The sequence below is a fragment of the Phyllobates terribilis genome, unplaced genomic scaffold (genome assembly GCF_046119375.1).
Source record: "Phyllobates terribilis strain yellow unplaced genomic scaffold, ASM4611937v1 Scaffold_5__5_contigs__length_657084704, whole genome shotgun sequence".
Lineage (NCBI taxonomy): Eukaryota > Metazoa > Chordata > Amphibia > Anura > Dendrobatidae > Phyllobates > Phyllobates terribilis.
In genome coordinates this window covers 174057018-174071998 of record NW_027362765.1, presented here as the reverse complement: position 1 = coordinate 174071998, position 14981 = coordinate 174057018, and the positions used below count along the sequence as shown (strand labels likewise).

Below are 14981 nucleotides of genomic sequence, written 5' to 3'. Positions count from 1 at the left end.
AGATGCTTTAGCTCCATGAAACCCCGTGTCTGTTGTCAGATCGGAGCAGTGGAGGGGCAGTATGGCTGCCAAAGTCACCCGTCACCACAGTGCTCTGACACACATGATGGCAAAATTACTTCTTAGGCCACGTTCAGTATTTGTAAGCCAAAACTAGGAGTGGTGACGTGTTTCTATTATATTGTTCCACTTATGATTTTGGCTTACAAATACTGATGTAAAATACTGTATGTGTCCTTATTCATGTGCTATTTAAAGGGGTTATCTGGGACCTACCTGGAGGACAGGTCATCCATATCAGATCAGCAGGGGTCTGACACCAGCACCCCACCAATCTACTGTTATCAGCCCCATACGTTAATTAGTGGTCATTGTTGGATTCTGCAACTTATCTCCTCTTCAAGTGAATGGGAAATAAGATGCAGTATTTGGCAGCGGCCACTAAACAATGGATGGCGCTGTGCTGCTCCTACTTCTCACATTTTTTTAACATGCAATAGTTAGCAGCTCAACTGATCGGTGTCAGCTCCCCACAGATCTTATCAGATAGGTCATTAATATGTTATGTTGCTCATGCACATTACACCAATGTCGGCTGAACTCTCTTTGCATGGGAGCCCCAGACAACTGATTGTTGAGGGAATTAAGGCTAAGTTCACATGTCCAGTAATGATGCTTTAAAACAGATCAAGCAGCCATACGTTGACAAAAAATAGTTATGCAGGCACAGCTTTTTTGTCCGTTTAAAAAAAAAAAACTGATTTGAACTGGATCCAATTTTTTAGCATTGAAGTCTGTGGAAAAAAGATCCGTTAAATAGCCATCCGTTTTCTTCCATTTGAAATGGATCCTGTTCAAATGAATGAAAAATGGATGGCGATTTAACGGATCCGTCTTCCATAGACTTCAATGCTAAAAAAAACTGATCCAGCTGAAATTATTTTTTTTATAAAAAACAGGCAAAAAAGTTGTCTGAGGAACTTTTTTGACAACGGATAGCTTCTGGATCTGTTCTAATAGACGGCTGCTGGACATGTGAACAGAGTCTAATCATCTATATGAAACTGATCCAGTAAACAAGAAACGGATCGTATTCAAATGGGAGAAAAACGGGTGGCTATTTAGCGGATCTCTATTCCATAGACTTTAATGTTTAAAAAAAAAACAGATCCAGTTGATTGTTTTGGTTATTTTTTTTTCAAGCGGACAAAAAAGTTGTGTCTGCAAATCTTTTTTTGTGAACAGATTGCTGCTGGATCTGTTCTAATGGATGATTACTGGACATGTGAATTCTGCTCAAGGATCTGGCATGTCCGAATTTGGAGTGCTGTTCTTTTTGTTCTCTTGGAGATAAGCCATCAGCAGTGGTTCTCTCATAGAGATCACAGAAGCACTCATTTAGCCGACAGCCATCTAATGTGTATGGTGGGCTGTAGTACCCGTCAACCCCTTTAACTCGTGCAACAGCAGATGTGGTCTAATCCTTTGTTTTACATAGGGCTGTAGAGTTGGTAAACCAAAGTACTGTCATTTTTTTTCAACTCTCCAGTGTCTTCATAAATGGCCATTAACTAGTAATAACAAACTTACTTTAGTAAAATTGCAACATTGGGCACTGCTAGAATGCCGTGGTCATCACTAGTTACTGCTAAATTGAAGAAAAAGGTAATAAATTAATTATACAATATTAATAATGGAAAAAAAAATTGTTAAAGCTAGAGGTGGTACATTTCTACCTGCTTTGACTCTTAAGAAGTGATTGATTTTTAATAGTCTCATGATGTGACATGAACATATAGGAGCATTTAAGGCGCTATTGTACCACCGCGGGACCCCCACTTATTAATAAAATGAGTTTGCCCCAACCCTTTTGGCAGTCCAAGATGGTGGCAACATACGTTAGGCGATGAGATGTTTTTGCTTGTGTACGTTTGTAGCTAGCGTGTGGTGATTCAGCTAAGCCCTATTCTCTTTAAGGGAATCTGTCATCAGCTTTTTGCCACCTAATCTGAGAGCAGGGTAATGTAGAGACAGAGACCCTGATTCCAGCGATGTGTTATTTACTGGGCTGCTTGCTGTATTTTTGATAAAATCGGTGTGTTATCAGCAGGAAATTATGAATAGGGGACTGGATAACTTGCTGTTATGTAGTTTTCAATAACCACTTATTGGCAGTTTTTTGTGTACGCTGTGCATAGGCAGAAAACTGCCAATCAGTGGTGTGGGCGGGGTTATACAGAGCTCAGCATTTGGAGAACTGGTAGATCTACAAAGGTTAACACAGAGATGTTATCAAAACTGCAGCTAGCAGCCCAGTAAGTGATACATCACTGGAATCATCTGTCCCTATATCATACTGCTCTCAGATTTGGTAGCAAAAACTTGATGTCAGATTCTCTTTAAAAGTACATGAGCTCCATACTGTATACAACCTATAGATCTCAGTGGTGCAGTTTCTGAAAAAAATGTCTATTGCCTGTGGTAGGCAGTATATCATGCCAAATCCTAATGGTCTGTAATATACACACTCTTGGGACTCCGCTTTGCTTGCCAGTTTCAGTAGTTATCAACTGACCAGTCATGTGATTTGCTTTCCTACGGTCATGTGCCGACTACTTTCTCTCTTTCTCTTCCTGCTTCTCTCAATGTTACAGAGGGAAGCTAGTCGGCATGTATGTAAGTATGCGAATTACATACGTGTGGTCACATGATGGCTGCTCAAACCGGCAAGCAGAGCGGAATCCTAACGTGTAGAAAAACAATCCCATTAAATTTACGGGGAGTTCGAAATGGGAATCGGTTAATCAAGCATTTCAGTGGCGTCTCCTATGACTGTTCTTTCCAAAAAACGAATAATGTCGCAATGCGACCTTATTGACGATCATCAGAGGTGATGTCACATTACATCCATCACTGTGTAGCCCTAGCCTCAAAGGGATGGTCCAAAGTCCAAATTAATTTTCCTCCTTAATCCCTATCTATTTAATGCCATAATCTAAACTATTTTCTAATATACTTGAATTAAAAATTCCCTAACTACACTATCTAAATGCTATTTCTATTTTTTTTCCACTTCCTTTTTGATGACGCATTGTTTAAGAAACCCAGTGCATTCTGGGATACTCAAATGAAGTGTCATGAGGGGGTACGTGCTGTGGTCACTGCTGCAGCCGCTGCCCCCTCCCTGAAACGAAGTGTCATCAGTGATGATCAGGGGTTAGGCTAGTTCCTGCTCTGTCACTGTGCTATGTGCACAAAGATAGCGCACTCTGTTGCCGGCTCAGATCAACAGTAACAAACAGACAACAGGGCACATTGTCTGAATAACTGGCGTACAGAAACCAGCGCCGCTGCCTGCAAGTGACGTCACTGGTCTCTGCACGATGGATATTCTTACTACGCGCTCTGTTGCCAGCGTGTTACTGTAGATCTGAGCCGGCAACAGAGAGTGCGCTGTCATTGTGCACATTCCATAGTGCACAGTGTGCAGGGACTAGGCTAGCCCTTGAAACAAGCATCACCGATGTCGCTTCTTATCAGGTGCCCCCTCATGATTCTTAGTTTGAGTATCCCAGCATGCACTGGGATTCTCAAATGAAGCATCATCAAAAAGGAAGTGGAAAAAAGTAGAAAAACAGTTAATGTAGTTACGGAAAGATAGATAATTTTTAATTCAAATATGTTGTAAAATAGTGTAGATTATGGCATTAAATAGATGAGAATTTAGGATGAAAATTAATTTGGACTTCAGACCACCTCTTTAATCATATATACCTCAATAGAGGGAGAGTTTGATCACCTCTTAATTTTTTCAAAGGTGGGAACCTTATAGGAGAAAATAAAGTGTTCTCATGGACCTGAATATGGAGAAGAAGCTGGACATGCTGTAGATGATTTTCTTCTTTCTTCCTTACATTGATGTATTGACTATAATCACCCATTTTTCCTCCTCCTCAGCTTGGCTCCCGTCCCTGCAGTGTGTTCGCCATAAATCCAAAGCTGTCACCCGTCACAAAAAGGCCCTTCACTTTGAGAGGCAGAAGATTTTGGCACTTACCAAATACATTGCACCTAAGCCAGCTATAAGTGAAAGCTGTGTGAAGCCCACGGTCGTAGCTGATGACACCGGCAAGGTAATTTTGGGATGTAGTTGAAGCCAGACATAGGGGATATTGTGGAATCTTTACATTACTCCAAATTCTCTACTGTTTAAAAAGGTTATTTCACGACAAACCTTTATCACCTATTTACTGGAATGATGATAAATGTAAGCTCTTGGGGGGGATCGTAGAAATGCTATTGGTGCTTCCACCAATTACTAGTAATGTTCTGAGTACTTTGAATGGGCCGGTGACCCCTCAGTGATCGTAGGTAACCTCTTTAAAATCCTTTTCTACCTTATTTGTATAGGGCCAAAAGTTTTGAAACTTTAAGGGTGAACGTGGGATGTCATGTGGCTGTTCCTACCCTTAGTGTAAGAATATGGAAATAATAATCCTTATCAACTTACCAGCATTTTTTCAGGTCAGGACAAATACTAGCACTGATAGACCAATGTCATAAAATCTCATCTTTATACAAAACCTCAGTACACATTTATACGTTTTAGAATCCAGCTTTCTAGCACCATATCGGAGTGTCTTATCTTTGCTACCTAAAGTTTGATTAATGCAGTAATGTTCTCCCCCTTTTAGTACTTGTTTGCAGGAGGTAGACGGGTGGTTGCAGCTTCCTGACATCAGTTACGATAGGAAGATCAGCTCTGGAGTAAATACTGCGGCTCTAAGAAGTAAAATGTGGAATTGGAAAAATAGGAATAGTTTTGAGCCTAAATATTTAGGAAAAGAGGCCCTTTGTGTAATCTTTTAATGGGGTTGTCCAGCTGAATGAGAAGTTTTCTAGCTTCCTGATGTTCAGATTACAGGTCGTGGTAGCTCCACTTGGTCTTGACACAGGATAGACCACCTATCCTGGTCTATTTCTAGCTCAGTTGAAGCCAGTCACCTTGTCTTTTTCTGCTTTAATTATGATGGAGACACAGAGGGATAGGAAAGTCTCTTCTGTGTCAAAACCAATGCGGAAGTGGAACAAAATCTGGACATCTTAATTCGTAGAAATATAATAGTAAGCTTAATACATTTTCAATTAAAACACATTGCGTTTTGCGTGCTAGTGGCCACATGCCATTCGCATCTATAAATATTCTATTGAGAGAAATGGATGGGAACCTGGTTGGCACGTGACCGCCAGCTCGATCTGGCAGTTGAGAGGAATCCTGACAGTGAGCAAAGTGCACAATGTCAGGATTCGCCAACACATTGAGTGACTGCAGAAATTTAGCTGAAGCTCGGAAAACCCCTTTGATAAAATGATACTCTTTCATTTTTTGAGCACAGTATCAGTATATGTTTTTTCTCACATGCTATAAGAAGATTCCTGTTTTTTTACATTTGAGACATTAAGAAAAGGAGGAAATGTACAAACAGTCATGGCAATGCTTTTTTTTTTTCTTTCAGGAAAACTTACTGGAGAAGTTTCTGTGTGCTCAGCTAGGGACGGTCATCCAGGAGAATAAGATGGTGGCCGTATTTCAGCGCAATTCAATTGGGACCGAAGATTTTTTACATCTCCGACACAGACTCCACAAACATGAGATCTTCATTAAGATTTTCCCTCTACAGGTATTGATGGTACAAAAAACTACTTTAGAAAATGAGCTGTTAAGACTAAGACCTTTCCTGGTGACCCCATCCATTTATGTCTGCACACAGGTACTAAGAAAGGTTCTAGGCCAGTCCCACCTTCAGGCGTTGTTACCGTTGTTTATTGGGCAAACTTTCCTGCTAGTCAGTCCACATGCCAAAGTGAAGGAAATGCTGCAGGCAATTCGGACAGCACCACAAATACAACTTCTAGGTAAGTGCCCATCAGAAGAAACGCTTCTGATTTGTCTAAATTTTGGATTAAATGCCTATTTTGGTATTCTAGTTTCAGTCAAACTGCATTTACCCACTTTGTGTTTTTCAACCCCAATTTTGAAGGCGTTGTGAAATGTCAAGAATGCAATGATTTTGAAATCTCTTATAGCCATATTTATTGACAACAGAAGATAAAACACAGATCAGAAGTTAGTTACACATTTCTACATTTAATTTGAAAAAAAAATAACCCACTAACAAATTGGTGGCAGCAACATAGCTCAAAAAAGTTGAGATAGTGTTAACAAAAGTCTGGAAAAGTAAGGGATACTGTTGAAAAACAGCTGAAGGGTCAATTTTTAACCAAGTCACATTGCAGTGTATAAAAAGAGTTTGTTAGAGAGGCAGAGTCTTTCAGAAACAAAGATGGTCATAGGTTCACCAATCTGTGACGAAAAATGTTCCTCGACGTAAAATTGCATTATAGCCTATGGCATGGGCAGCTTACACATCTCAAATGGCACTATCAATGCTGAGCATTATATGCAGGTTTTAGAACAACATATGCTCCCTTACAGACTTCTATTTCAGGGAAAACCTTGCATATTTCAGCAAGACCATTCTAAACCAGATACTACATCTATCACAATACCATGGGTTCACAAAAGAAGCGTTTGGGTGGTGAACTGGCCACCTGCAGTCCAGACCTTTCACTAATAGAAAAGTTTGGCGCACTATGAAATGAAAAATACAGAAAAGACAACCCAGAACTAAAGAGCAGCTGGAATCCTACAGACAACAATGGGACAACATTCCTCTCCTAAACTCCGGGCAATTGGTCTTTTCACATCCCAGACCTTTACAGACCGTTGTTAAAAAAACAAAGATGGCATGCTACACAATGCGGGGTCTACTGACCATAACATACTGCCTCGTAGGAATATATGAGGCAGTTAGCTCAGATCAGGAGACCAGCGGTCGTGCCGGGTGTGAAGATGCAAACACGGTCCATGATCCACAGATGTGTGAAACTGGCCTTAGGGTAAGTTCACATTACATTTAGCCTCCACATTTATGATTCAGTTGTGGGGGTCCCCATTTGAATCCTGTTTTCTTTTTTTGTTTTTTTTTAGATTCAGATAGAACCTCCGATGGAGTCATGAACTCGGAGGCGAAATGTAATGTGAACCAGGCATAAACGTGGTCAAGACAAACAATTTATGTGCCCACCACAAATAGATAGATTAGAGTACACAGCAACATGCTTTATATAATCAATAACACGTAAAAATTACAAATGAATATATAACCGCATCTCTAATCAAATACATTTATCAAAATGGCTTTATTTGAAATGTTCCTGTATGAATCTTTATAAAGAAAGCGCTCGCATAAACCACATCCTGAACCCTGGTGTTTCCTATTGACAGCACATGGTACAAGAGCAATACAAAAATTATAGAAACACAGCCAACACGAAGGAAAAATAATTGGAACATAAATTGGGGTCTATAAAGCAGACGATAGCAAAATAAACAAAGGCAAACAATGCTATATCAAAAAATAAAATGTGTGCTTACTAAATGAAATGATACATATGAAGACTGTAAAAGTGTGTCCATTTGTTGTGCTCTTGAAGATCCGTGAGGGAGCTCGCTATATCTGTAAGCTACTTATGGTATATTGCTTTACACATCCAAACTTTATCTCAACACATTAACTGTATTGTACTTGTACGATATGTGGTGGGATCCTAGACCCAACAAAGGATGTGGTTTATGCACTATGTTGGAGGCACAGTAAGTTTTATGTGAAATATGACAATTTTGATACATTGGGGTCGCAGTCGTACATGCTGTGGATATAAAAAGCTTACACACCCTTGGTAAATTGCAAAGTTTTTGTCATGTAAAAAATCATACCCAGAAGAATCATTTCAGATCTTTTCCCACCATTGAAGGGGTTGTCCAAAACTAACATTTATTTTACACCTAAAAGTCTCTGTTTAATCTAATCTCTTTTCTGTTATATTTTAATTAAAAATCCTCTATTGCTCTGTTATTTCACTATCTAACTGCTTTTTTTTTTTATATATATACCTACCCTGCTTGGTTGCGCTTCGTTTGAGAACCCCCAGTGCATGCTTGAACACTCAAACGAGACGTCATCAGGGACCGAGGCAACATCCGTTTCAGGGGCTGGGCTGGTCCTTTCTCTACTGAGCATGTGTCAGTTGTCAATTCTAACTTATCACTAGTAGGATCTTGTCACTGTGCAATATTATTTTTATTGCACAGTGTCAGTGCGCTCCCTCACTGGCTCTGATGAGTAGTGACGAGCCAGCAAGAGAGCGCACTGTCAGTTCACATTGTAAGGAGAAAACCCGGTGAGCAGGGACCAGCCCCGCCACCGCAAGAGGCATTTCAGGGTGAAGGCAGAGCCTGCGCTAATGACTGCTGCCTCTCCACCCTTATGACGCTTTGTTAGAGTGTCCCAGCATTCACTTGGGCTTCTCAAACTAAGAGCCTTTAAACAAGAAGTAAGCAAAAAAAATAAAGCAGTTAATTACCATAGTTAAGGAACAATAGGGACTTTTTTAATTAAAGTATATTAGAAAAGAGATTAGATTGTTACATTAAATAGGCAGATATTTAGGATTAATATAAATGTTAGTTTCGGACCATTCTTTTAAAGTCACCCATAATTTATACAATTCAGTTGAAAAACAAACAAATCTTTTCGGGTGGAAAAAGAACTAATGTTATTCCATAAATATGCACACCCTTAAACTAATACTTTATTGAAGTACCATTTGAGTTTACAACATCATTCAGTTTTTTTGGGTATGAGTATCAGGATGGCAATTCTAGAATTTGCAATCTTTGCCCACTCTTCCTTCCAGTAGTACTCCAAATCTGTCAGATTGTGAGGACATCTCCTGTTACAGCGCACTCTTCAGGTCATCTCGCAGATTTTCAGTTGGATTCAGGTCTGGGATGTGGCTGGGTCATGCCATAACTTTTATCTGCTTCTATTGAAGCAATTTTTGTTTATTTGGAGGTATTATGCTGGGGTCATTTTTGTACTGAAAGATGAAATTAAACTTCATATTCAGCTTTTTAGCTGAGGCCTGAAGGTTTTGTTGCAGAATTAACTGATATTTGAAACTGTTCATAATTTCCTCCACCTTTACTAAAACTCCAGTTCCAACTGCTGAAAAACAGCCCCAAAGCATTATGCTGCCTCCACCATGCTTCACTGTGGATATGGTGTCCATTTGATGATGCATAGTGTAGGTTTTTCACCTAAAATACCTTTTGGAACTATAGCCAAAAAGGTAAACTCTTTTCTCATCAAACCATAACATATTTTCCCACATGATTTTGGCACACTGGATGTCGGGTTTGGCAAAACATAGCCGTGCTTGGATGTTTTCATTTGTAATAAAAGGCTTTCGTCTTGGCACCCAAACATACTGGCCGGACATATGAAGTATATGGGAGATTGTTGCCATATGCAGGAATTGCCAGAAATTCCTGCAGCTCCTTTAATATTGCTGTAGGCCTTTTGGGAGCATCCCGGATCAATTTTTTCCTTGTTTGTTCATCAAGTTTTGAGGGACATCACTTGATGACCATGTTCACAGTGGTCCTTGGTATATCTAATGCGTTGGACATTTTTTTTGTACTCTTCTCCAGACTGATAACTTTCAACAATTATATCCCTTTGCTGTATTCTCGGCTTTTTACAGACCATGGCTTTTCTTGTAAAATAACTAAATAGGAAAGTGTTCTTTACAGTTAGAGCAGTTAGACTGTGGAATGCCTGACCACAAGAGGTGGTGATGGCAGACTCTAAAACGGCTTATAAAAAGGGGCTGGATGATTTCCTCAATACACATAACATTTTGGGTTATAGCTAAATTAGTGACAAAATATACAATTAGTGGAGGAAGGTTGAAGTTGATGGATCTAGGTTTTTTTTCAACCTATGTAACTATAAAATGCAACTAAGAAAATGTCAGGAAAATCCTACTAGAGCAGATAAACTTTATATAGGGTTAATCAGAATCACTGTAATTGATGGCAGATGTGTACTGACTATTATGTAACATGACCTTAAATGTGATTGGTTAGTGCTGAACACAACTACATCTCCAATTATAAGAGGGTGTTCACACTTATGCAACCATATTTTAGTTTTTTGATTTTTTTTTTATTTCCTCCCTCAAAATTATTTCAGTTTGTTTCTCTACAGTTTTGTACAAATTATGGGTAACATTAAAGGTGTAAAAAGTTCTATAATGATTCTTCTTGGAATGATTTTTTTTTACATTACAAAAACTTGGCATTTTAACGGGTGTGTAAACTTTTTATATTCACTCTTCATATTTTCTTTTTTTTTGTATAGTATAATTATTTGCTGGATCTTTCCCCATTGACCATAGAGATCCGGCCCTTGGCAGAGTAGTGCCAAAATATCATATGAAGACGACCCTTGCCCATATGTCCTGTTAGGTATGTGAACTTCATAGAGGAGAGTCCTGCACCATATACTCCTTCCCACCCCCATGAACCAGAACAGAGAGCTGCTCTGGAGGACCTGGCATACCCTTCCGCATTAGGTAGATGAGTGGCTGACCTGTATTGTCACGTTTAACCTGCAGTGGCCAGAAATGTCTGTTCATGGTTGTTCAAGGATTTGTCTAGTTGAGAGAACTTTAATTTGTTTTCAGCATGTCACTATAAAAACACAAGTATTGTGCAGACACTTTCTCTTGGCCACAATGATGTTGATTTTCATAATATTTAGTTTGGAGAATGTAAAATATTTAGACGGCTCCATTTGTTGAACACTATACCCTATTTTCATCTCTCCCTCAGGAGCCTTTGTAGAGAACAGAATATTGAGCAAACAAGGAATTGTAAACTATTCCAAACTGCCGAGCAAGGAGATGTTGCAGGGCCAGCTCGTGGGGACGCTGACCGTACTTACCGCACAGACTCCAAGTCTCCTGACCCATCATTCCACGCGGTTATGTACCATGCTGGAGCAACATAGCAAAGAAATCACCGGTAATTGAGAAACCGCCACTATACTGGTTGGACTTTAATAAAAATGTGTATGAAAACTGTATTGTGTATAAAATATTTTATTAGCAAGACCATAGAGAACATGGGATGTATCGCCTTCATAGAATGTGTAAAACATCAATGGGGCTAATGTGCCCGTGTCCCATGGTAAGTCCAAAATTACTTGCCGTGTCCTGACTTTACAACTGTAATATTCTGGTTTGTTAATAAATCCTATAGAGTTTGTAATTTGTGTCATTGGCTGTAGAACCCTGGAAAGGGAATGTCTATGTCTCTGTCACATGTGTGGTTTGAGCCATCTGGTCTGTAAGGTGACAGTCTCCTTCTTTTGCTGTCCTCGACATAAGCTGTAAGGTCTCCCCAATGGTTGGATTCTTCTTCTTTTCCACGGTTGTCTAATAAGGGGTGAAACCAACTTGTAGGTGCAGGACTTGGTTTGGGATGGTACTGCGCTGGTCCTGCCCAGGCAGAGCCCAGGGTGTCTGCATAATATGCTAATGGAGTTGGCTGGGAGTAACACTTCATTGCATAGGCTGCAGCCATCTTGGTTGTTGTGTCATAATGTGTGTAGTCCCGATGTGGAGCAATACTTTGTGAGGACAAGTACCAAGGCGGTGGCTCTTTCTGTTCCACAGAGTAGAGGCGACTGGTTTGCAGAGGGTCCTGCAAGTAAGAAGGAGGAAAACGGACTGGTGGAGATGGGGTGAGGCGCTCTACTGGAGACTGGACACACAACCTGTAAAACAAGGAAGATCGTGACATTTTTACATTGGAAATCCGCAAGCATTCAGGATATTTCCCTCACTGACGATTAATTATAGTTATTATAGTTGATCCAGTTACCCCACATAAAGGGCTTCCTTGTGCCTCTTCTATTATCCCTATACAGTGTAACATTATATACATATTAAATGTTCTGCAAATATAAGCTAAAAGATGTCCCACTCAGATATGGAAGCATACAGTCAGGGACACAATCATCACGTGTTGCAATCTGAGATCTTACTGACCCCATCATTCCACTTGGTACTTGTGATTCACAATGATCCCGGAATCCTTTAGCAAATGGATTGTGATCAATTTTCAGCTGCGTGATCTGCAATAGATGCGACACATTATGCACTAATGTTCAAACAAGCCCCGTCATTATCTTGAAGAGATCAGATCACCACAATTTTCTCTTTGAATAAACATTGTGGTGTGAACCCACAGATCGACAAATTTCCTTGTAACATTTGATACATTTATTTAAGGCTTGTTCTGAACCTGCAAATACTTTCTGGTTCCAGTATAGTTTGTTTGACAAAGCAGTGGAGAAGAGTCACAAATTACTTATTTGAGGGTGTTCCACAAAGACAACCTATTTTTTCAAAGAAGCTGACACGGCGATCAGCTAATTGAGGTGGATTCTGCTCCTTTAATTCTAGGCCATTAGCTGGTGAAGATGCTTCTGCCAAAGATTTCTGCCATAGAAGTAATGTAGCATTAGACCTCCTCTATGATGTTAGTGTGCCCTTGATGGGCCATACAACAAGGCTTCATCTTCATAAAAGAGGTTATTCCCAATGTTGAAAGCAGGGCTGTGGAGTCTGAGTCGGTGTCCATTTTGGTGGAGTCGGTATAAAATGGACCGACTCCAACTCCTAAAATATATAATAAATTGGGTACAGTAGTTCAATGCAGTTTGTGGGGAATATTTTTTTCATAAGAATTTGGGAAAGTTATGAAATGTCTTATAAATGTCTGTCCTATTCCTGATCTAAGGGTCTAGACTTTTAGCTGAGATTAATCTGTGCTACAGTAAATTTATAACTTAAACATGAGCCATGTATGAGGGAGTTGGAGTCGTGGAGTCGGTGTCATGGAAATTGAGTAGTCTGAGTCAGAGGTTTGGCTTACCGACTCCACAGCCCTGGTTGAAAGTTATCACTTATCCACAAGATAGGTGATAACTTTCTGAGCTGTTGGGGTTTGATTGATACGGAGAATGAGTTTAAAACGCCCATGGACACCACTGCTGTTTATTCTCTATAGGCCTTCTGGATATAGTGGAGTACAGTTCTCCAACTTTTTCTGGCCGTCTCATGAAGCATGATTGGAACGGTGGCTAACCTGCGCATCCACTGCTCCTTTCCGACGTGCCATTTTCAGAGCCTTGTTAACAGTATTAGTAGTAATTCCTAGTGGTCAGATCCTCAACGATCAGAAAGTTATCATCTATCCTGGGGATACGTTACTGTTAATATTGGGAATAACTTTTTAATTGCAAATCTGCTTCCTGACCCTCCTTTAAATCAGGGCTGTGGAGTCGATAAACCAAACCTCAGACTTCTCAATTTCCCTGACTCAGACTCCATGACTACGACTCCACAGCCCTGCCTCACTACTGAGCATGTACATAAAGTGCAGCGCTGATTCATCTCAAAAAAATTTACAGCACTTCCTGCATTGTACTACTGTACCCAATTTATTATATACTTTAGTAGTTGGTCCATTTTATACCAACTCCACCAAAATGGACTCAGACTCCACGGCTCTGCATTTTTGCTACTATATATAAAAAAAAAATTCTTCCTGAAATAAAGACAACATAACATTTACTCACTTCGGCATTTTGATAAGCAGTGACTGCTATGAATTGTGTCTCTGGAAAGGTGAAGGTATGACTTTGAGCTTCTGGGTTGCCTGAATCTGACAATCGTGTCACATGCAGTCGAGGCTGATACTTATGAAGAGACTGTAAAACCACCATCTGTAAGGTCATAGTACATGTCAGATCATCATACCTTACTTATGCATATTCTGTAATAATATGTTTATTAGTGGAACGTAGTAAGATTATGGGTCCATACACATTGAAAGCAGTGTGTGCAAACCCAGAGTAGGCATATATTGACACACAGATGTGCACAAGTGTAAAGATAAAATACATATACATTGATTGGCAATAACATTAAAGGGGCTGTTCCTTTTCAATTATTTGTCAACCATGGCTGCAGTTGGTCAAAAAAAAGAAACTGCGCTGTATCTGCCTTCCCTGGGTCCAATGGTGAGTCTTCACTGCCGCTGCAGGTTGTGATGTCACCTTGACAGCGCAGCAGCCAGTCAGTGAGCTCAGTGACTGTACCAGTGTAGATGGAATGTCCCCTTTAGAGCCGCTGAGCTCACTGATTGACAAAAGCACTTTCGACATGTCAGAAGCACAGCCAATGCCAGATACCTAGATCAGAGGCTTAGACTCACTGGTGAATTTAGGGAAAATGAGCACAGTATGGTTTGTTTGTGTTTTTTTTTATAACTGCAGCCAGGATAGAAACTTAATTAAAAGGGAGCAATCTCTTTCAGGATGTGGCTAAATACTGTAGCTTACCGCAACACTGATGCTCTGCCTACGTTCCCACGTTCACATGTTCAGTATTTGGTCAGTATTTTAGCTCAGTATTTGTAAGCCACAACCAGGAGTGGGTGATAAATACAGAAGTGGTGACGTGTTTCTATTATACTTTTCCTCTGATTGTTCCACTCCTGGTTTTGGCTTACAAATACTGTGAACGTGGCCTATCTGTGGAGGGCCAGTGGCCTCACGATTGTGAAACTTAAAATTGACAATTGGCCACTGCAGTGTGCGGAGTTTGAGCCATCCGACAGGTCTGTTTTCGCTTTAAAACCACTGACGAGTGAGGCGAATAACTCATTATCTAGTTACAATGGCATCTGTCAAGAATTAAGATTAGAGCTGAACAAATTGATTGGCAGAATCCTGGTAAAGTATCCACATTGCTACTCCATGGCAGCTGGGGAAGTGCTGCAAAAACTTCCTCAGCTGACACTTGAATGCCAACTTCCTTGGTGTCTCATGTGATTACTAGGCCCTCGGAGGAGCCCAAGTGCCAGCAGAGGAAGTTTGCATTGCCCTGGTCCGGCTGCCACAAAATACCAACATACCACCACACAGGAGCCAAGTAATCAC

The 14981-nt window shown here is 40.2% G+C and overlaps 2 protein-coding genes across 4 annotated transcripts in view; one reads left to right on the top strand and one right to left on the bottom strand.

The window, feature by feature from the left end:
* The window catches only part of MRPL10 (mitochondrial ribosomal protein L10), a 76507-nt gene that overhangs the window by 480 nt on the left and 61046 nt on the right, over positions 1–14981 (top strand). For 2 of the 3 annotated variants that reach the window (XM_073683490.1, XM_073683489.1), the window contains exons 2-5: positions 3958–4133; positions 5517–5681; positions 5772–5916; positions 10802–10993. In XM_073683490.1, coding sequence (XP_073539591.1) covers positions 3958–4133; positions 5517–5681; positions 5772–5916; positions 10802–10993 — 678 coding nt within the window. Of the gene's footprint in view, positions 1–3957; positions 4134–5516; positions 5682–5771; positions 5917–10801; positions 10994–11646; positions 12233–14981 lie in introns of those variants that run through there. The other variant, XM_073683491.1, reaches the window with a different exon arrangement.
* Positions 8733–14981, bottom strand: part of TBX21 (T-box transcription factor 21) — a 37396-nt gene continuing 31147 nt past the window's right edge. Inside the window, exons 4-6 of the mRNA XM_073683479.1 lie at positions 13617–13763; positions 12022–12107; positions 8733–11747 (exon numbers count right to left, since the gene is read on the bottom strand). Coding sequence (XP_073539580.1) covers positions 11246–11747; positions 12022–12107; positions 13617–13763 — 735 coding nt within the window. The 3' untranslated portion in view covers positions 8733–11245. The remainder of the gene's footprint in view (positions 11748–12021; positions 12108–13616; positions 13764–14981) is intronic.